Raw genomic sequence first — 24,353 nt, 5'->3', positions numbered from 1 at the left:
TCTCTCTTAATGGAAAAACATGAAACTGAAATGACGATCTCATCTCCCTTTCTTGATTTGTAACATTAATAGAACATATGTTATTCAGGTTCAGAGAGTATTTTGCCTTTAGGACGGCCAGACTTTCTAAAAATGCAATTGTGATGAAGGTGCTACTTTACAGTAATGTTTCATACCCAGAAGTATTCAGGATAATCTCGGAGATTGAGCAGGCTGCGCATGACAGTTTTCCGATCCTCTCCCCATTTTCGCTTGCAGAACACCATCTCTAAGAAGTACCACATCCAGCCAATGATCGGCATGTAGGAAAGTTCTTTCTTGGCAAAGACTTTGGAACTCTATAAAACATACAGAAAAGAGGCTGAGGCACAAATCCAAATTATTTGGGTAGATAGTGGTACGATATGGCAAGAAGGGTTGCAATTGGATGAAGTACAACAGGCTCCCATGGCTTTGGAAAATAACATATACTGTAAGAATGTATGCTACTTAAAAGCATATACATACATACATACATACATACATACATACATACATACATACATTGCTTATAACCTTATAAGCAGGGGTGGGATTCTACCAGTTCACACCTATTCGCTAGAACCGGTTGTTAACATTCTAAGCAGTTCGGAGAACCAGTTGTTAGAAGAAATTACTGACCTAATCCTGTAAGGAAGGCAGGAAGGAAACATTCTGGTGTTGCTTACAGAAACTGCCTCTCCGTTAACCCTTATTACATTCTTGGCAGGACTAGACTTCCTGTCTCAGGAATGTCTCTGGAGTTTTTTTTTTCACTCCTTTGCTGGTATTTTGCTTGTGTGGAGTGACCATTCAGTTACAATGGTACTGAAAAAAGTGACTTATGACCATTTTTCACACTTATACACTGTTGCAGCATCCCCACAGTCATGAGAGGCCAGGTGAAGAGATGCGTGCCTCGATGTGGGTGATATTGAGTTGGCCACATCCAGCCAATAACATGACCACCAAGCCATGTCCACCCAGTCACATGATCACCAAGCCACGCCCACCACCTAAGCCATGCCCACAGAACCAGTTGTTAAAAATTTGAATCCCGCCCCTGACGATAAAGTAGCCTAGTAGCATATGACTTTTTCAGGACAGCAAAATCTACTGGGTGATCAATGAAAATTCTAGTTCCTGAGTTATTTCTTTACATGGCAGCCATACTGAAAAGTTTTGGGTTGTCAGGTATTGGTGTGGTGGAGGAATCGTAAAGAAAACTAGAATCGAACCAGAGGGAGGAAAGAATAAGAAGCATTAACATACACTCAGTAATGTTTACTTCTTCTGTCTTTCCGTCAGCTTTTAAGAATGAGTTGCAAACAATTTAACAACACGTAATCAACCAATTTAATATCCTTGCTGTTTTAATACAAGTTCTAGCACAAATGTTGCTTTATCACCTTCTGAGATTTCATGCTTCATTACATATTCATTTTTTATGAAACCAATATTCCAGCATTTAATTCTTGCTACTCAGAGCAAATTTACTCTCAATTCTACTTTTACATAAGGCAAATACTGTCCTTTCATAGAGAAGTAAATGATTATATTATATAAATATTTTCTATAATATAAAACATATATTATATACATTATGAATAAATTTAAAAATGCCTAATGTGAACATAATGATCTCCAAATAAAGGGAGTGAAACTTTTAAAAAAGGTTTTGACTTGAGCTTTAGGAGAGTCAAGAATATGTTTAGGAAAAAAAATTGTATTAGAGAACCGGGTGCAAAATTTGAGAACTTTTCAGCATCAACACCATCACTAAAGGTGATCAACTTTCCTGATTGATGTTAAAAACAAGTTTAAGGTAGGCTGAAGTTTATCAGGACAATTAGGCATTATCCTTGCAGCAGCTTGCATCATGCTGATCTGAGATCTTTTATTCAGCGGCAGAATACCATGTCAACATTGTACCAACTGCTGTTCAGTTGAAAAACAGTGTCTTTATTATAGCACTCAAAACTGTGATTCAAGGTACTCTTTGTTCTATTTTCATTCTGGGTATTTGGTTTCTATTTTGTTATTAGAAAGCTTTACACTGATCTGTCAAATGAAAATCAAAACTAAGAACAAACGCAGCTAGGGAAAAATAAACATTTTAAGTGGCGGGGTGGTGATCAGTATCCAGGCAATTGGTTCTTTTGGATCCAGGGACAACGAACAGTCCAGTAAATGAAGAGATTTTAAACTTTGTTATTATATATATATATATATATAAAAAAAAAAAATATTAAAAAATTTTTTTTTTTACCCCAAAAAAAAAAAAAAAAAAAAAAAAAAAACACCCCCCCCCCCCCCACCAACAACAAAAACAAAAAAAAAAAAAAAAAAAAAAAAAAAAAAAAAAAAAACACAAAAAAAAAAAAAAAAAAAAAAAAAAATAGTTTATTAAACACCCCCAACAAAAAAAAAAAAAAAAAATTAAAAAAAAAAAAAAAAATAAAAAATTTTTCTTTTTAAAAAAAAAAAAACAAACTCATCCACCTAACCCCCCCCCATCAAACCCCCCTTTTTTAAATATTTTAATAAAATTTTAAAATTTATAATTTATTTTTTTTTTTTTTTTTTATTTCAATTATAAAATCCAATGTTTTTTATATCTTCCCCCCCCCCCATAGCCCCTAAAAAACAAATTTATATATATATATATATATAATTTTATTTACACAGTAGGAAATAATTCTCCAAATTACACCTAACTATTGGTATACTAAAAGAGTTCAGTGATGTAAAGCTCTAAATTATTTCCCCCCCCCCCCCCCCCCCCCCAAGAATATCGTTATCTTTTTGAGGCTCATTATTTCATATTCCCCCCAACATATATAAAGTTTTTCTTTTTCTTTCAAAAAATTTTTTTTTTTTTTTTTTTTCTTTTTTTTTTTTTTTTTTTTTGTTTTTTTTTTTTTTTTTTTTTTTTTTTTTTTTTTTTTTTTTTTTTTTTTTTTTTTTTTGGTTGTTTCCCAAATCCCCCCCCATTTTACCTTTTTAACCTCTAGCCTTGTTTCTTGAAAAGAAAATCAGAAACACAAGTTGTGGATGCCTATTTCAAAATTAATGCATACTACAGGAGAAGTAATAGGACTTAATTCCTTTAGCCTTTGGCTGTATATGCATTCAAGGGCACCGAATGTCTCTGCTGATGCATCACCCGGATTCTAGTTACTCTCACAATTGGTTGCCTTGGCAAGAGCCAAATCCACCCAACTTCCAGGAAAGTGACACATACGGGTTTTGACACTATCTCTGATGTTATGAATGCTGGTACCCTTTAATACTATTACACTGGCATTTCAAAGCATTTCTTTTCAAAGCATTTCTTTTGTTGGGTCAACACTTTTCTAATGCTAAGGACAACACTTCCTTAGCTGCTTTTATTTCTCAAGCTTAAAAGGTTATACAACAAAATGTGTTATTTTGCACTATTATCACAATGCAGGTATTTCAGGATGATTCACATGCGGATTAAAGCTGAACAATACATTCAGGTTGAAATAAAATATTAAGAACACAAGAATAAAAAGGAGAGTAAGTACAAAAACCATCAAGGCCAATCCTTTACCTAGTGTGTGAATTTAAATTAAAACAAATTAAAAGATGTGCATCTGTCCTTTGCTTGAACTTGTCTAATGAAGAGGAGGTGACCATCTCTCTGGATAGGTGGCTTCACTTGTGAACTGTTCTTACTTTTAAGGAATGTTTTCTAACGTTCAATCAGAATCTGTGATTCTGGAATTGATACCCATTATTCCATTACCTGTGTTCTACAATGAGCAAGAACGTATTTTAACCACGTGATATCCTTCCAAGTATTTAAACATTGCTATCATTCCTTTCATTCAGTCACCTTTTCTTTAAGCTAAACATACCCAACTCCCCTTCACAGGGGAGGTTTCCTTTCCACAGGTCCACGTTTATAAGTATCCTAGTTGTTCTTTGAAGTTGTTACATTTTGGTCTGAACATTTAAACTGTGATCCCCAAAACGGAAACAGTACTCCAGATGGGCTTTGACCAATGAAGAAAGTCATTTAACAATTATTTCTCATAGTTTGGATAATTTAGTTCATGCAACCTAAAATTTTGTTTATATTTTTTGGCAGCACAGTTTGGCTTATTCTTAAGTTGCAACTGCTTGCTAATCAAGCATATTTTTCAGAAATACAATTGCCAAGGTGTGGTATCTCCCATTCTACACTTCATTTTATTTTTATTTCTATTAATTCAGCCCATTTCTCTAAACTATTATGTCATTCATTTTATTTCTGTTTTCTATGATAATAGACACTTTTGTGTTATATACACATTCAATAAGCATTCCCTACACCTCCATCAAAATAATAAAAAGGAACAACAGCAGAGAACCAAGGAGATAAATGTTTTTAATACCTTTCTCCGATTCTTTATCCTCCAAATTGCTTCAGTGTTTTAAAGCTAACAGAATAAAAAAATGGAAATATTGAAGAAAATACGTAAATAAATACCAAATTGGCCACGAAAGCAGTTGTGTTGCATCACATTGGAGAGGGAAAAATGGAATCTGCTAACATGTTAAGAAAAACTCACCCCCAGAACCCCAAATTTTTCACAACAGCTCCAACCACAGACAAAATCGATTTCAAAGTTGTGATTAAGGATGACAATGGCATTCTCTTTCCCAATGTTGTGCTTTGATTGTTCATCTATGTGGATGCTACAGGTAGTGCCTGACCACCATTCCAGCAGCACCACCAACTCTGGAACAAATAATAACAAATGATTAAATAGACATAGTACCTATGGGCTTAAATAAACAGTTGCTTTGCTACTGCAAAGAGGCAAAAAGTGTGCCATTTCAATATTGACCCCACAAATCACTCTACTCATTCAAGTATAAGATTAAGATTCAAGATTAAGGTGAACAGACGAGAACAGATGAACATTCATTTGGTATCCTCTCCATTTTCGCTTGGCTACTCTAATTTACAAAATATTAAATGATAGCAATAGAAAACTTACTCTGAATTTATACATTTATTTACACATTATGAAAGATTCAAACATATGTTTGCATTTTTAAAAACAGAGGACAGAATAATAACTCCCTATTTTGTGAAAGATTATAGTAAGTTGCCACATAAACATTTAAAAAGTTGTACCGAAGCAGATGGATTATGTTAGTATTTATCTGGATTTCAGTCCATTCACACACACACACACACACACACACACACACGTGAGGAATCTTAATTAGATGCTCCTTTACAGCAGAACCTGAGGATTTGTGGCTCACCGGATGTTGATAAATCAGAATTCCCAGCAGTTCTAGGGTAAATAATTATGGGAACTTCATTTCAGTAAAAGCTAAAGGACTACAGGCTTCTTGCTTCTGTTTTCTATGACTCATCTTTCCTCCTATACATTGTTTTCTCCAAACTGGTGCCCTCCAGTTGTATTAGTTCTATTGCTAGATACATCACATTTGTGGAGAATGCAAAGCTGCGGTCTCAGTATACCTCGAGGGTACAAGATTATAGATATATGCCATAATGCAGGGGTGTCAAACCCATGTGGTCATGGCATTGTCATGTAAACATCTCATGACTTTTTCCCCCTTCGCTAACTGGACATGGGTGTGGCCAGCACATGATGCATCTGGCCTGCAGGCTGTGAGTTTGACAGCCCTGCTGTAATGTAAGTAGCAGCAGATTATTCATACAGATAGTCCTCGACTTAGTTCATTTAGTCACTATGCGAAGCTACAATGGCACTGAAAAAAGTGACTTATGACTGTTTTCCCACACTTACAATTATTGCAGCATCCCCATCGTTATGTAATCAAAATTCAGGTGCTTGGCAACTGAATCACATTTGTAATGGTTGCATTGCCAGTGACCTAGTAGAATGCTGAATTATAAAGTTGTGTTACAGCTTTAAATCTCAAAAAAATAAAATAAAGAAATTATAAAAGTATTTGCAGTCTTAATTCCCCTCCTACATTTAAGAAAACACTATCTACTTCTATTTATATCTTCTTCCTTTTGTTCACAAAATGGGGACATTTAGTTTTTCTATTTCTAATATGGATGTTTTAAAAGAAAAAAATGGCATCCATGTCATCTCTGTCAAGTATATATTTGCATCCTGCTAATAGAGGCACAATAATGTAAAAAGGACAAGATGGTTTAAAGGTAAAATCTTATTAATTGTTATGTAACATATCCACCATTGAGCTGCTTTAGAAATTAGATTCAGGCATCTGCATAATCCTCCCATATGTTGAATGAATTATTGAGCTGAAATCTTGATATCAGTTCATTTGCTCATAGCACATTTATGAAAAGCTGAAAACAGAACAAAGTATCCTGCAAAAGATGCCAGACTCATTTCCTTTATTAATGATGAACTGGGTGCACGGTAAGACTAAAACAAAACAGTTCAATCAGAACACGTAGCAGTCCTTACAGCAGGAGCAAAATTAAAACATAAGATTTCATGATTTGTTCAGCCAGATGCACATTAAGCTAAAAAAGAATCAAAATAATTAGATTTGAGACCATCAACTATGAAAATCAAGAACAGTGACCAGGCAGGTTCGAAACAACCTTAAAACACCAAGCCAACTGAAGCACAAAATCCAGCGCTCAAGGGGATATTTAAAATGGTTTTGAAATCATGCATTGTGAGGCTTCCGACTGAGATGGATAGAGTCCCTTACTGGAGGTGTCACGTCTCTCTTTGTCTGTGATTTGTATTGTATAGAATGACTAAATCCCCATTTGTTCTGTTTTGCATTGGTTTTTTTAAAAAAAATGTTTATTATTTTTATTTTAGCATTATTGGTTGAAGAATTCTGTGTCAGGCACAAAGAATCACGATCAATCGTAAGGTTGCAGCATAGAACATTTATTCAAGTCTATACACAAGAATCTGGTCAACCAAAATTCAAGATTAAATTGGCATCAGATAAGGTCAACGGAATTTAGGAGGGGTTAGACTCAGAGCGCTTGTGGGAATGTAAAGATTCTAAACTAAAGGCAAGCTTAACACCTTCCCCCAGCTCTGGCTGCTCTTCTCCTACATTCTGTGAGTTGAAGTCCACACAACTTTACCACTGTCAAGTTTGAAAAACTCTGCTCTAATAGAATGTTCTCTAAGAGCAACTCATTAACTGAAGCAGTTGCTATTGTTCTTAAACCTGCATATCCATTTAACTTTTATACTTTTTCAGACCTCTCTGCTGCATTGACACTTCATTTTCTTCTACTTTGGAATTCAAACTGGCTCAGCTTTTAAATTCTGAACTGACCTACTGGACATTTTTCTGTGACTGCTTTTAGATCTCAGGTTAAGTATGCTTTTTATCTTTCCCAGTGCCTAACTCCACCCAGAACAGAAGAAAGAGGAGAGTTAAGTATGTTGTCAATGTTGCAAATTATATTCATTATATTATAGGCAGGCAGGCAGGCAGGGAAAGAGATTCATCCAGCCGAGGTCTAAAATATGCCCAAGCATCAGCATTTTTCTAAGTAAAATTACCACTTTGTGCTACAAATATTTCTAATTTGGTGTTTTGTTTTTAAGCATCCAGTGAGAGTTTAATAATCTATTTGGCATTCTGTCTAAAGCAAAACTAGCAAAACAAATATTGAATCATGCAATGTTTCTATTCAAGGTGTCAGACAACCATTCATACCTTCCTCCACAATATCCCAATTCATATTCTTCCCATCTGTTTTTCCAGGGTTTTCCCCAAGTCAGTCAACATTCTGTACCATCCTTCCCACTTTAGCTTTCTTTTCTTAAGCATTTTTGTATGATGACATCATGTCTTAGGCATGAAAGACATCTGGTGACTTTGGGCCAGTCACTCTCTCTCAGCCATATCCACCTCACAGGGATGCTGGAGTATTAGACATGTTTGTCTCCTTGAGTTATTTATAAAAATAAAAAAGACAAGATATAATTACTGTAAATAAATCTTGAGGTTCCCCAATACCTCTGTTTTGTGTGCGGGTATACCATCCATGATATAAAAGTAAAAGCCTGAATCTTGGAAAAATGACAGGTGCTGCTTTTGTATCTAGGAATTCAAATTGTGATGGTCTGACTTTTTTTTTAAATCATAAACACCACTTGACAATTTTAATTGAAGGATAACATATATAGCAATTCTCCTTGCATTCCCTGAGTCTTAATATTCTCTTTCAGTCTTGGAAGAACAAATATAGAGAAAAAAATATCAGGGCCCATCTCAATTTCTTTCTCAACCATGGAAAGCAAGGGGCAAGAGACAAGTTTCCACCCATTCCTACGGTGTTTGCTGGAATATCAAAGGTATAACTACTACTGCTTTCCTCCTGAGCTGTCTCTAGCACAGGGGTGTCAAACTCAAGGCCTGTGGGTCAGACCTGGCCCATGGAGTGTTTACATCTGGTCCGCGGGGCTGGCCTGGAAATACCAAAGGACCGGCCCGCAGTGCCTCTGTCGGCCAAAAAATTTGTATGTGGCTCTTCTTTCACAATTTTACCATTTGTTTCATTAACCATTCTGTGCTGAACTGTTCACATTCTTTAGTGGTGTGTTACATTTTGATATTGCTTCACTGAACTTGCCACAACACAGGTGCTCTTTCCCTTTCCTTATCAAGTAGGTTTGACTGTCTTATTTGACCCCCCGCTAATCAGGAATATGAGGGGGGTAGCGATGGTTCAGCCATTAAAGAAACTGAGCTTGTCATTGATTCGAGACCCAAGCTTTGTGCAATGGGTCAAGCTCCAGTAACTTACCCCAACTGCTGGCCACCTAGCAGTTCGAAAGCATGCAAGTGTGAGTAGATAAATAGGTACCATCTCTGTGAGAAGATAACAGCATTCCAAGCACCTTGGTGTATAGTCATGTTAGCCACATGACTATGGAAGCATTTTTAGACAACACTGACTCCCTAAGAAATAGAGATGAACATCACTTCCTGAATTTGGACATAACTGGACAGGGGAAACCTTTACCAGGGAACATGCAATCATACTTTATGTATTTTTGGGGATTTAAAAAAGAAAACCTGTACACATCTGAAAATGAACTTGTTTGAAGTGATTTAAAAACTGACAATCAAAACCTGTACAATTTGGAGGCGTTCAAATTACTTCAAAAGTATTTACAGCATCAGAGCCTCTTTCCCCAAAACATATTCCAAGTAACAATACAACTTAAAATGTTACATGGATGGCACATCTTCACAATTTTACAAGTTGTGTAAAATCTGCACAGTTCATGGGGATGGGAAACTATGTGTAACCTGACTAGCTATGGGCTAAAATATGCAGCCAGTACTTTCAACAGCGAGGTTCTTTATAGTAAAAGACAGTGAAATTCATGTGTGCCACAATGTTCTTGTCAATCAGCAATAAATGTTTAAGGGACTGCTACAACAGAACAAAAGGAACTTTAAATTTCTCTCATAAATCAAGTAATGGAAGAAGAAATTAAATTGTATCAGCAAGGCACTGGAACTTGTACAACCACTGCTTCCTTATTTATTTATTTTAATTTACTGATTCTATTCATTCTATTGATTACCAATAAAAGGCAAATCAATGAAAGGAGCAGATGAAAAAAAGAACTCAATTAGTCAGTGAAACATAAGATTAGTAGGTTCAGATTACTCAGTAATCTTAGAGCCATAATTAATTGCAAATCTCTTGGGCTCATGTCTACTTACAATTGTTTATGCCAAGTACCTTCACTGTTATCCAGGAAGAAAACAGCATACAGCAGAGCTTCCACAAACAGTATCTATTGGAGTGGGCAGCCATAACAAATTTAAGTAAATAAATAACAATAAAAGTGTCACATTGTAGTTAAAAAAATACAACTGGGAAATTTGGATAGCCTTGTCTTCTTTTTTCTTCTTGTACCCTAGATGTATATTTCAATCATCATCTCAATGTATCTCCAGAGCTCTTCCACAGCTGAATCAATACCAACAACAAGAGCAATGCTGGGCCTGTGAAGAGGGCAATTTTCTACAGTGAAAATTTCCACCCCATGGCTTTGCCTCCCACACCTTCATCATTTCCTTTCTCTGAAGTCAAGGTGGTTTTGCCACCTTTTGATTTTATTTTTATTTGAACAGAGAAATAGCACTGAAGCTCTCACTTTAGGGAGTGACTCCACAAAAACAAAAACAAACAGGGGGAAGGGAAGCACTGACTGGATGCTTCTTCTACTGGTCAGTTAGTGTCAACACTGCTCAGTTCGAAGAGAGTACTAGAATGTTGCAAAAACAGCATCAGTGATGGCACTCACAGGTCTTCTGAACTTGAGTGATTATGCAACGGTGTGCTTCGTTGGTGGCTATGTGTCTGTGTGCTTAGACTCTATTATTGCAACCACATTGACTCTTTGTACTGTTATTGCATTCAGAAACTTTACAAAATGACTGAGAAAAGTCAAGACAATTTATTATAGCATCTTTCCTAAACATTTATACTTCTGCAACAAATCAAAATACCTGCTTGTAATCAAAGACAAAACTTTGAAAACTATACATGAACTTAATCCCAAACTCTTGGCTAGGTAGTTCACATGCTTGTAATATATACAATTAAGTATCGGTGTTTGGTTCCCTATCAATATGCAAGGTTATAAATTTTGGCTTGTTTTAGAGCAAGCCATATATCTACTTCTGAACTAGTCTGACAGGATGATTCCTTACAATATAAATAATCATATTTGCAACAACAGAGAATTTTCCAGAAACTTGGATTATTATGTTCAAAATAATCCATACAAATGAGAGAAGACTAGAGATTCAGTCATAAAATGCTTCTTAAAATATAATTTGACAGCACAACACTATGTATGTTTAATCAGAATTAAAGCTCAGTGAATTCATCTTCTAGGATAGCAAATGTGGGATTATAGCTTAAACATTCTTGATTCAGATACATTTTATACTAGATAATTTGAAAGGGTTATAAAGTATTTTAATCAAATAAAAATGACTCATTTTCTTTAAAAATGATTTGTTCTGATATTTGTTAGGGGAAGAAGGATTTATGAGTCTTGCCCTAATTTCTGTACTTGTTCAAAAACAAACGATCAAACAAAAAAGCCAAACTTGAAGCACAGCAGAAATGGTTTGGTATTCTCTCAGGGGACAGAGTTAACAAAAAATCTATCTCCTCTAAACAATTTCTGTTCATTAGTGATTACTCTTTCTTATTAACAGAGTCTTTATTAATAAGTATACATTCCTCGGGAGGCTCACCAGCCTCATTTGCTGGCTTGACAAGCAAAGCAGAATAAGAAGTTCATTTAAAAAAGATGGATTTAAGGAAAAGCATATTGCCATAATACCCAGTCACTTCTTGCATTTCAGTTGAGTACTGGTTTTGGGGAGGAGATGGTGTGACAAGTAGCCTTTTTAGGGGAGTTTAGGGGAGCTAAATTCCCCTAAAATATGCTGAAGATGTTACCTAGCCTGATAACAAAATGTTTGGAAACCAACCCACAAGCTTGAAGAACAAACCTTCACCCTCACAAATATATATTTAAGTCCTAATTTTTTTTAAAAAAAAAAAACAGACCAAAAAGAAACCAGAGTCTGTAAAACAGAAGGAATGTCCAAAGGGAAAATACACCAAGACCATGGTAGATCTTAGAGACTTGTTGTATGTTCTTAAATAATACTCTACAGGTAATCCTCGACTTACAGCTACAAGTGGGACGTGAACTGCCATCACTAAGCAAAGTAATCATTAAGTGAGTTGCATTTGATTTTACAACATTTCTGCCAGTGATATTTGTTCAGTGAATCACTATGGTCATTACGTGAATCCAGTTTCCCACACTGAGTTTGTTTGTCAGAAGCCCCTGGGTGTTAATACATGATAATTATCTGACCTTGGGACATTTCAACTATGGTAAATATATGTTGATTGCCAAGCGCCTGAATTTTGATCAAGTGAATACAGGGAACACTGCAATGTGAAGACTAGTCGTAAATGTGTTGATCAGTCTTAAACCACCTTTTTGATGCCTTTGGAACTTCGATGAGTTGTTAAGTCAAAAGTTGAGGGCTATCTGTATTTACTATCATTAATACTGGTTCTAAGCAGATATGGGAAGATTTATATCCTGAAAGCAGGATGCAAATAATTGCAATGTATGTATATCATTAAAAAAAAGAAGGGAGAGGAAAAAATACTATTTTGGCCAACTGAAACTAATGTTTATGGAGAAAAGGGATTACATGCCTTAAGAACAATGTATTTTATTCATTCTGTATTTAAAGGACTACACACTCCCTATATTCAATGAGAAGAAATGGATATAGCTGAGTGAGAGCCATACCATTAATGAAACTCAACACTGATTCTACTCATCCTGTTCAAGCAAACAGAGAAGAATTATCAGCAGGAAGAACAGTCAAGATTGACTGAATAGCAAGGACAAGCTATCACTTTGGGGGTAGACACACCTTGGGAAATTTGAGAATATGTGGTGGGGTATGTTACCTTAGGATGCTCTCTACATTTTTAATGGGACTTTTGTGAATCCCCCAAACATTGCTAGAAATAAATAGGATGGTAGAGGCTGAATTTTGCTTGAAGCAGACCTCTCTCTCTTTCAAGGGGAAAGCAGTGAGTTAGGTAATTTAATAAGGAAAATTCTGGGGACACATAGTTGCTTGTCGGAAAGACTAAGGGACTGTGAGAAATCTAGCATAGACAATGAACTAAGTTTTCAGGGAGAAGCTGTGATAAAGTCAAGGAACAATAACTGTTAGGTACATCAAGAGAAACTCTGCAACAAAGAGTACTTCAATAAAAGAATGCCTATACAAGGAGTCCTCAACCTATAACCATTCATTTAATAACCATTCAAAGTTAAGCCAGTGCTGAAGAAAGTGATTTACAACCAATCCTTGCCCTTGCGACCACAGCGGTGTTTCCAGGAACGCATGATCAAAATTTGGGTGTATTTACAATGATTGCAGTATTCTGGGGTCACATGATCACCATTTGTAATCTTTCCAGGGAGCTTCTGACAATCAAAATCAATGGGGGAAATCAGATTCATTTAACAACAATGATCTGCTAAATGAACGCAGCAGAAAGGCCATAAACACAGGCATATTTCTTAACATTGTTTGGTAATGAATGTTCTAGTCCCAATTGTATTCTCAAGTTAAGGATTACTGCATTGCAAAAGAAGCAATAAAAAACACTTGACTGCACTTTTGAATGTTGGTTATTCTTGCATTTTTTAAGAAAAAAAAACACATGGATTTGGAGGTCCCCCTCAATGAAAAACACTGTTCTGCAGAAATCCTTACTACTCTCCTAGTGCACCATCTATCTGTGTAGCTACCTTTTAGTTGTACTTCTCAATAATTAACTTTAGAGCAGCTGAACTCACATTAGTATATAAAGTATATATCCAAAGAAGGAAAGAGAATTTGCAGAAAGGAAAAAATGAAAAAAAAAAACCAAGTTCCTTATTAATATGTGTTCTTCCAGGGCAGCATTTCTAAAAGTATTTCAGTAAAACATCTTTTTTCACATTTAAAATCTGCCTGCCCTAAATAATACTATTTGTTAAAACAAAGGTAGGAATATAAAAACATCTTACGGCTTGAAAGAGAATATGACAGCTTGCAGTTGATTTTTCTGAAAAGTTGCTTGTTGAATGGCCAGAGAATTAGCGTGAAGAGTTGAATGAGGTTGATTATCAACCCTGACATTATAAATACATAACTGAGAATAAGATGACAAATGAATTGAGACTTCAGAAATCCCATGATGTCCATGGTTTAAGGCAGCAAGGCAAATCCTCCAGAAAAGGAGAGAACAGTGCTCAAATTTGGAACGGTAACTGTGGAAAGACAATAGAACCATAACATTAGAAATAATCCACATGGAGTCTCTGCATTGCTTTCATTATCTTTTTATTTTATATTGCCCTCCCCTAAATACACTATTACTTCTAACTTAAAGTAGTTTAAAGAAACATATGAAAATAGATACCCTGAAACAAACACCTGTGTGTAAAGACAATATGACAATGTGTGCAAAAAGCAGGACTATACTATAGCTGCTTGCTCAAACTCCTCGCCTTTCTATAGAACTAAACATTTCAGTTTAAAAATATGATATTTGTTTACAGTTCAAAAAAAAAAGAAGTGTCTTATTCACAGCAGTAATAAGTACAGGGCCTGTAAAAGCTTGGAACGCATGATTTGATAATAATAATCATAATAAAAAACCCTTTCAGAATGTGCTTCTTTGCTGCCAAGATCATACCAAACACACTAAGCCTCAGTGTTACTTGGAAAATTATGGGTCACTTTTGATCGATTTTTTAAAAATGACAAATCATTTAAAGTTTACTGACTTCAGATTCTAAAAATTCTAGTTTAGATATTTCTAAATGCTTCTATTAGTCTTTCCAAGCAATAAAAAAGAAATATTTTGTATTCCTTTTCCACTTTAACCCAAGGAATTTTTTTCAAGAATTTACATATGCTATTTGAGCAAAGCATCAGATCCTATTATTGCTATTATCAACCCTACACCTCTATTGCAAAGTCAATTATTATTCATGGTGTCCAGTTTGTGTTCTCTCTCTCTCTCCCTCTCTCTCTCCCTCCCTCCCTCCACCTATCTAGCTATCTCTCAGAGGTGGTATTCAGCAGGTTCTGACCAGTTCTGGAGAACTGGAAATTTTGAGTAGTTTGGAGAACTGGCAAATACCACCTCTGACTGGAGATTTTACAGTATCCTTCCCCTGCCATGCCCACCAACCACATCCACAGAACTGGTAGTAAAAACATTTGAACTGTTGCTACATGTATAAATCAAGAGAAAAGCTTCTGAGAAAAACTTCTGAATGCCTGTTGTTATGTCAATTCTTAGTGACTGCTGAAACAAGACCATGCAGTTTTCTTGGCAACATTTTCAAAAATGGCTTACCAATCAGAGTGGATTTGATTTAAATCAAGTCGATTTAAATCACGATTTAAATCACTAGTAAAAAGGCTTGATTTAAATCATAATTTTTAAACAGCAACTGTCATCTCTTTCCCACAGCTGCTCTTCCTTTGACCTGCTCTTGTCTCACCAACAGTCTCAATATTACAGTATAGCCTCATGCTACATAACGAAGCTCATTTCATGCTGAATAAACTAAATTATTAATGTATCTTAAATAGAAAACTATTTTACATAGATTTTTTACTCCGATGGCATTTTATTAAAATACATTTGATAAAAATATATCTGATTTGAATTTAAAAAATCAATTTAATTTTTTTTTAAATCAACAATTTTTACCCACCCTGTTACCAATACTTTATTCCTATAGTTAAGGGAGAATAATTGGCAAAGTCACCTAGATGACTTTCAAGACTAAGAACAATCTCCCAGTTTCTAATCCAGTGCCTTGGATGACTATTCACAATTACACTCTTGTGAAAGCTGTGTCTATCTAATCTGTGAGCCCAGCACTAGCATTCAAACCCCAAACAAACTTACTTAGTTGCATAAATTCAAGTCTGTATGACTTTATGATACCTATAGAAACGGAATAAATAAACATCATAATGCCAGAAAATCATCACACATTTAAAAGAAAATTGGATTGTCTGAATTGAATTGAATTAAAGTAATGTATTAGTTTAATAGTGGCTCCAGCCTAACTAAGAACTATCAGAGAAACTGCTCTTTCAGGATATTTCAAGTTTACTTTCTCAGGCACCTCTAAGAAATCTTTGAAATTGTGAAATAGATTTACTTTCTGAGGCAAAACACAGTAATTGTCCAAATTATGAGGCTGCATGGTAAGGATTAGGGAGGAATCTGGTAAACCTACCTGTAAGGGACTGACATTTTGCTAAAGTAGTAAAAAGAAATGCATCGGAGTAAAAAGGGATATACTGTAACCAAAACTATTGAAATAGGAATACTATTTATTCATTTATTATATTCAGTATTTGGTACTGAATATGCTCTTTGGACAGACTACCTCAGATTATTATTAAGCAATTATTATTTGCAGAAATCAGTCTTCCTGTTTATTTAGTTTTCTAAGTTAAGAGGAGGAATAAAGATGCAGATTGTTCAGGAACCACAAACAAGAGAAGCATTTGGCATAGTTCTCAATAACTTAAAAAAAATAGCTAAGCAACCAATTAGCCATCCCCGTCTTTTCACTTTTTTAATACTTTATTTCAGTTTTGTTTACAATCCTCATTGCTGAGCCAAACTTTTCTGGAACCGACATAATGAATATGTTCTCTTCCTATATTATATATATATATATACTACGTTACAATATATCGGATACATACTATTTTTCATATAATATTGACATCCTAAGAATAAATCAGACAGGGTAGGGATGCTCTAGAACAGGGGGGTCAAACACGATTTCATTGAGGGCTGCATAATGGTTGTATTTGACCTTGGGGAGGCTGAGGTTGCTGGGCATAGCCGGGGTAGGCATGGCCAGAATGGGTGTGGCCATCTCAACATCACTCATATTGGGGGCACCTGTGGGGGTCAAGTGCTAAGGCGGGACTTCCCTCAGGCCCTCCCTCTCATTATAATCTCCTTACTTCCTGTTGTGGTTTGCCGGCAGCAGGTGTGGACAGCTGAGGTCTCCGAGACTCAGATGAGGGGCCTGAGTGTGATGCAGGGATGGGGTCAGGACTATCAGGGAGTGGAATGCTGCCTTTGGAGATTGTGGAGGCTGGCAGCAGTGATGAAGAGGTCCCCAAGGAGCCTGTGCCCAATGCACGTGCACTCAGGGCTGCTTGAAGAGCAGCTGCAGCAGCACGGACAACTCGGGAGTAAGGCTGCAAGGTAATGGCCCCTCCGTTAAGAGATAAAAGCCAGCTGAGAAACCGGAGTTCTTTGGAGGAAGCAAAGAAGTTTTTGCACTCAAGCCTTGTGGACGTTCGGAATCTCTTAGTTGGTGTTTGGAGACTCTTTGTGTTTCGAATATTGCTTGGCAACTTTATCTTGTGTTCTTGGCAGCCTTGCACAACCTTGGCAAGGCTCGTTCTTATCAGAGACAATTAGTTTGAAACAGCCTTTTAACCGGGAAGGAATGGAATTCATAAAGAATCATTAAAAGGTTTTGCTGTTACCTCCGTTTCGTGTTTGTTTCCTTGGAACAAGGTTTGGGTCAGAACACTTCCTTCCTTCCTTCTTCTTTTTCCTTCCCTCTTCATTCTCCTTTCTTCTTCCTTCCCTTCTCTCTTTTTCCTTCCTTGCTCTCTTCCCACCTTTTTCTGTCTTTCCACTTTCCTTTTTTCCTTTCCTGTCCCTTCTTGCATGATCAAATGCAAAAGGGGAAATATTGCTCCTTTTGTTTTGTTTTTGGTTTGTTTTGCTAGCCCTCTGCCAGCGAAAATGGAGCTATGGGCCAATCCTTTGTTGTTTCCAGGGTAGTCCTGCAGGCCAGATCTAAGTAACCCATGGGCTGGATCTGGCGCGAGGGCCTTGAGTTGACACCCCTGCTCTAGAGCCCTTTCCTGAAATCTTGCCATTTCGTGGGACCTCACAAGTATGTCTTTTCTGTGGCTGCTCCTACAACGTGGACTATTCCCCCCTCCCAATGATTTGGCAAGGCCCCACCCTCATTAAGACCTGGTTCTTTAACCAAAGATAAGATTCTATAGATAGAAATATGGAATGAGAACAATTGAAGCTTGCTGCAGGGTATATCTCAGAGGTACCACTAAAACACAGGCTTTTTGTTTTTATCACTTTATCGGTTTACTGTTTTATGACTGTTTTATAGCCATTGGTTTTATTGATGCTGTGAGCAGTCCAGAGTTGCTTAAGATGGGCAGCCATATAAATCCTTTAAATAAATAAACAATACATTATTAGAAAAACCTAGTTGCTAAAATGAGGAGAATATCATGTTCTAATATAACCAGGGATGCTGTAGGGTGGCACTTCTGGTAAGTATGAAGTCAAGAGTTTCCCAAAATAGGAAGGCATCAAGTCAAGTGAAGTATTTGTGGAAATCCAATTTAAGAGTTGTACATGGTTGGGCAGGAATTGGCAGAGATTTAAAGTTATAAGCATGCAATAGGAACAAAAATGCCAGAAGCACTTAACTATCATCTGCACTTTGAAGAGTCTGAAGCAGAAGATAAAGTTTGAAAAAAGAAAGATAACAGACCAGGCACTGTACTGTTCCTACTCAGCTTATTTTCTTCTACTGATTGTACGAGTAAGAAAAATAGTTCCATCATTCATTGCTAACATTTTAGGGATTTGAGTGCATCTTGTGCATGAATGCCAGAAGTCAGATTTGGATTGATGGAGCACAATCTCTGGGTAAAACTCATATGTTTTACTTGTTTATTCAATAGCATCACAGAAAAAAATCGGATCTGGAAAAACATAATGCACAAAAAGTCCCCTAAATGACATGGTATTGCACGTGAATCAAGTTTAATAGAAAATTAAACTAGCCAAGCAATGATTTTAAACATTCCCAACTTATATTATAGGAATGTAACTCCTACAGGTAGTCCTCAACTTACGACCACAATTGAGCTCCAAATTTCTGTTGCTAAGTGAGAAAATTGTTGGGTGAGTTTTCTCCCACTTTACCACCTTTTCTTGCCACATTTGTTAAGTGAATCACTGTAGTTGATAAGTGAGTAGCAAGAATTGTTAAATGAATCTGGCTTCTCCATTGATTTTGCTTACCAGGAAGTCGCAAAAAGGGATCCCGTGACTCTGAGACTCTGCATCTGTCATAAATATGAGTCAGTTGCCAAGCATCCAGCTATAAATCATGGTACCATAGGGATGTTGCAACAATCATAAGTGTGAAAAATGGTCGAAAGTCCCTTTTTCCAGTGCCACTGTGACTTCAAATGGTCACTAAATGAACTGTTGTAAATCAAGGACTATCTGTAATTCTATCTGTATTCTACAGGAAGGTATGTGATCATTCTGTTAGACATTTTTCCAACATTTGAGGGGCTGCCACAGGGAGGAAGGAGTCAAGCTATTTTCTAAAGCGGCTGTAGGCCAGACAAGGAACAATGGATGGAAACTGAACAAGGAGAGATTTAATCTGGAAATAAGGAGAAACTTTCTGACAGTGAGAACAATCAACCAATGGAACAGCTTGACCTCGGAAGTTGTGGGAGCGCCATCAGTTGAGACTTTCAAGAAGAGATTGGACTGCCATTTGTCAGAAATGGTGTAGGGTCTCCCGCTTGGGCGGGGGGTTGGACTAGATGACCTATAAGGTCCCTTCCAATTCTGATTATCTGTTATCTGTTTAACATAAACATATGTTTTTCTTTAGAAGAAGAGTGGGTATGCTTTCTGATAGTAGAGCAGGTTGGAAATATAACTGCACCATTCAGAATAAATTACCAGCAGAAAGATTACATATCCCAAACAAGTGGACAGTAAAGTGGTAAATACATATTTGAAAAGCTTAATTTAGCAGATCAGGAAGGAATTGCCTTCCAAAGGAATTGCCTGTTACAGCAAAGAATGAAGAGCTTTAGTTTTCTTTAAAAACTCACATATTGCAAAAGCTTCCAGAGACTGTAAACTATCATAGTGAAGGGGATGGAAGATTACAATACAATCATTTTAAGAAAGCTTGACAATAAATATTTGGGCACATCAAATATTTGCTGTTTCAAAACAACAAAGGATAAAAAGGAAATTAACTGGAAAGATCACTGAAAGTAATATTATCTTATTTTTGGCAGCCGTTCACACTGTGCCCAAATATTTATTGTGAAGTTTTCTTATAATGGTTCCATGCTAAAAGTATTATTGATACAGTGCTCCTGACATATTTCTTTCATACTTAGGGGAGGAGGTTGCACAGGTGGTTCTAGAATTATAACCATAAGAGCCCAGCAATTATGCTTATAACTCATAACAGTTGTAAATCAGGACATCATGTGACTGGACCCGAATTGGTGACCTTTTTTTGTGGCAATCATTACATTTGTGACCTTTTTGTGGCATTTATTGTTTACTACGGAGAGGCTTTTGCTGAAAATTTGAAATTGCAAGGTGTGGTCACGTGACTGCAGGGTTCTGCAAATGGCCATAAATGCAGACTGGTTGCGGAATGCCCAAAATGTGGTCATTTGTGAACTGCAAAACCAGCTTGTAAGTAGCTTCTGTCATAACTTCGAACGCTTGCTAAGCAAGCAATCATAAGTTAAGGACTGTCTGTATTTAGTTACCAGTCTGCATCATTTGATGTAAACAACTAAAGCTTATTTTTCCCTATATCACTAAAGGGTACAAATAGTCCTGTATGAGGTTCCTTAAATAAGCAGGATCTATAACATGACCTCTCTGTATTTACAGATTTATTTTTATATCTACTCAAAAGTCCATCATTGCAAGCTATAAAACTGCAGGCTCGGTTATTTAAATTGTAATGGCTGAATCACCAAAAATGAAATGACCTTCATTTATCTTGTCTACTGTGCTGGTCACACCAAAAAGCCAAACCTCGTAAGTAATGAGACATTATTTGAGATGTCATTTTGTGACAGCTAATGTGGAATTTATAAAGAAGACAAAGCTCCATAGTATGTAGCGCAGATTTCAAATTGGTTCATTACAGATTCCTGGCCAATAGATTTGTTGAGTGCATGTAGATAGAGCGGGACCAGGATTTCTTCAGCCAATCACAAGTGCTGCTACACGTAAATAAAGATGACTCCTGTTTGGGTCTTGGGAAAATTCCCATCATGAGTTGTATTCTCATTAAAGTCTGCATAATGAATGTAAAAGCTCCCTTCAAACTAGTTTAGACATGTACACAATAGGAACAAAATTACCTGTCTGCTAGATATTATCACAACATATATGAATGAATAAAACAAACCGCAGCATCAGTCATTGTAATTGCAGATCAACCACGTCCACCTTCAAACAATCAAAACAGTCAATCAATCAGAATAGAGCTGGAAGGGACCTTAGAGGTCATTTAGACCAATCCCCTGCTCAAATAGGAGAACCTATACCATCTCAGATAAGTGACTGTCCAGTCTCTTCTTAAAAATCTCCAGTGATGAAGGACCTACAACTTCTGACAGCACGCTGTTCCAAGCTGCTTAATTGTTCTCACCATTAATTGTTCTCACTCACATTGTTAACTATCATTCCAGGGGAAGGAAAAATTAACACAAGAGAGAATAATCTGTGTAGTTGTCAAGTTCTTGATTGCTCCACCTCCACAAAAAATACAATTCTTTCATAGTTGTTGTACAGCAGAGGTTAGGATAAAGTTAAAAAAAAAATCTCAGCACACAGATTACAAGTAATCCTTGACTTACTACTATTCATTTAGTGACTGTTCAAAGTTACAACGGCACTGAAAAAGGTGACTTGTGATCATTTTTCATACTTACGACCGTTGCAGTATTCCCCTGGACACATGGTCAAAATTTGGATGTTTGGCAACCAGCATGCATTTGAGTGTCCCAGGGTGATGTGATCACATTTGCGACCTTATGACAAGCCAAGTCAAGAAGGAAGAACTGTGGCAAGAATGGTCGTAAAATGGGGCAAAACTCACCTAACAACTGTCTTGTTTAGCAACAGAAATGTTGGGCTCATTTGTGTTCATAAGTCGAAGTCTACATTCCATTACAATGGAACTGATTTCCCATATTCCCAGGGTGGAGTCTTTCTCAGTTTCTTTCACAAAGCTCCTGCATGAACTGGTGGGAATCTGTTCTTTTCATTGATTAAAAAAAGCGAAATATTCCACTGATTAAAATAATTTTCTTTTGTGTGCTAAGTGTACCTTTAAAGTAGCAAAGATCAGAACTCTAGAATTGGTCCTCATAAAATGTAAGCCAGCTTGCTACCTCTTCTCAAAGATAAGAGCATTTGAAAGAGGAGGAATGTCAGTCCACTAAACGAGATGATCATCAATGAGGTGTTTCTTAAGATAATGACACATTCTTCCTCTAACTTCTTTAAAAAAAATTAAAGTTGTCTTGGTAAATGTTTATCCCAAAAGTGGATAAAAAGACTAAAAAACCTAGAGAGATAAAAGTTGACATTCTTTCAAATTTATTTGGATTTTTTTTTTAAAAAAAGTAATGACCAAATTGTCATTTTTTCCCCTTCATTGCAAAAGCTTGTTCTCAGAAACGTAGGAAATTAAATAACTGGATCTTTCATACTTATATATTTAAATTACACTGAACATTCAGCAATTGCTAATCTCATCTCAGTTACAAATATAATATCTTCAGAAATGTTGACTCAAATGCAGTTATTAATTGAAAAGGGAAGAAACAAATGTATCTATATGCACAGGCAATATTTTAGCAGGTTTTAAAGATACATAATTATGTAGTCACTTTATAAAAAAAAATGTTGGTTTGTCCATAAAAGTACACCTAGGTTATATAATTGAACAGTATAATTCAAACAATAATGATTCATTTATACACTGATTTTACAATTGTCTGGGTCTTCCAATCAGCAGACTTCAGATGCACTAGAAAACATTTTTGTTTAGATTTTACTCGAACAACGAACGTCCACTGTTAAAGCAATCCAGATATTACATTTAATCAATATTTGCATAATTATATAACTGATATTTCGACATTGTTCACATCAGTTTCAATAGTTTTGTAATACAAAAGAAGTGATTTCAAAATTAGCTGCCGTTGAGAATTAAAGGATACTCATTCTCCCAATAGTTCATTAAACTAAGGTTTTATAGTACTATTATTCTGTTGATGTGATTTGAAACACAGATATAAACTACTGAATTCTGAGAATGATAGGATCATTTAATTTTTGCCTGCTTGGGAGAAAGATAAACATTGAAAACAGAAGAAATCATCATTTCTGTAATAAACTAACTTGGTTTTAAAATAATTATTGCAAAACATTTCTCAATTGCATTAAGTTAAATACCAATTTAACTGACACACATCCTCCATGATTAAATCAGAAATATGAGAAAATTATATGTTTACCATTATTCTTTCAACGTTTAGTATAGATAGGTTTATCATAGTCTAAAAGTGCCGCCATATCATAACATTGTTTCCTATTCAAGCATGATACTGACAAACCAGGTTTTTCTCTATGACACATTTGTGCCTGATTTTTATTTGAAGCCCATTTAATATTAGCTTATCTAATTTATACCTTTAAAAGTACAGATCCCATAAACTCACAAGGTCTAAAAGTAGTTCCTAACCCTCAAATCTGACGAAGCACATCCTTATGAAGCACAAGAACACACCTTCAGGAATCAGTATAACAAAGAAAATGAGCGCAATTCTATTTAATCCTAATTTTAGGATTTTGCAAGGAAGTAGTAGGTGAGAATAAAGACATCTAGATAATAACAACAGAAGAGAAGGTATGTAGCTCAGGGTTCAACTGCGGAGTCTTAAATGTCTGCAAGCAAGCAACAAAGCACAGAGAACACCAAGCCACACCTAGATAAATTCTGGAAGTTGTGAAACGTAAATCTGCTCACAAAAAGAGCATATTAGATTTCCCCATTGGTAGTATATTGCAGTGACGCTCATTATTTCAAAATCATCCCATGAGATGCCAATTAGCATGCACTAAAACACTCCAAATTAACCAAAAGTATGGTCTAATCAAAGTATATCCTACTATGCTGCAGGTTAAATATATCTCCGTCAGACATAGGAAGCTAAAATGGAAATAGAAATTGGGTATCTGTATGATGCAGAGAGACTTTTTTAAAGCATTGTAAGTAGAATGGACAGAGTATAATTTGGAATCTAATTGACAAAAGAAATGATTTGGGTCAGTAGATTATGCTACCTCTTTGGATGCATACATGAAATTGTATAAATGCACTCTTTTCCCCTCTGATGTTAATATCAGTCTGCATTGAATGTCAAAAAAACCCCTATAAATATAATACTACACACTCTCTCCATATCAGTTAGGCACAGTAAAACTCTTCCATAAACTACTGAGAGTTAGTTTGCACTATAGTGCTGTTTTGTCCATAACTCAGGATGAACTGCTTTTAACAACAAAGTACAAAAGAGACTGCTTTATGCATGTTTGTAGCAGAAAGGAAAGCATTTCTATATGCTAGGTTAGACAGTAGTTTTCTACTAATATGTTCTTTCCTAATTTTTTTTACTATTTTTTTTCAGCTGATTTGAATCTTCCCACCTCTCAAACTAAGAACTAACCTCCTTTCGCAAGGGCTACAGTGTCATCATTTAGACTTCTGCGTATAAATGAATATTACATTTATCATCTCATTTCTTAGATGTCACTAATTATTTATTCACCA

The 24,353-nt window shown here is 35.9% G+C and overlaps 1 protein-coding gene across 3 annotated transcripts in view; it reads right to left on the bottom strand.

Moving 5' to 3' along the window:
• AGPAT4 (1-acylglycerol-3-phosphate O-acyltransferase 4) overlaps positions 1–24,353 on the bottom strand; it is a 46,139-nt gene that overhangs the window by 18,649 nt on the left and 3,137 nt on the right. For 2 of the 3 annotated variants that reach the window (XM_026675241.2, XM_026675242.2), the window contains exons 2-4: positions 13,650–13,892; positions 4,599–4,768; positions 177–338 (exon numbers count right to left, since the gene is read on the bottom strand). In XM_026675241.2, the coding sequence (XP_026531026.1) occupies positions 177–338; positions 4,599–4,768; positions 13,650–13,827 (510 nt within the window). In that variant the 5' untranslated portion in view covers positions 13,828–13,892. Of the gene's footprint in view, positions 1–176; positions 339–4,598; positions 4,769–13,649; positions 13,893–21,611; positions 21,768–24,353 lie in introns of those variants that run through there. The other variant, XM_087969179.1, reaches the window with a different exon arrangement.

Source organism: Notechis scutatus, chromosome 1 (assembly GCF_049901735.1).
Source record: "Notechis scutatus isolate UNSWTSFEM ecotype Mainland chromosome 1, rNotScu1.2, whole genome shotgun sequence".
Taxonomy (NCBI): domain Eukaryota; kingdom Metazoa; phylum Chordata; class Lepidosauria; order Squamata; family Elapidae; genus Notechis; species Notechis scutatus.
This window is presented reverse-complemented; position numbering and strand designations above follow the sequence as displayed.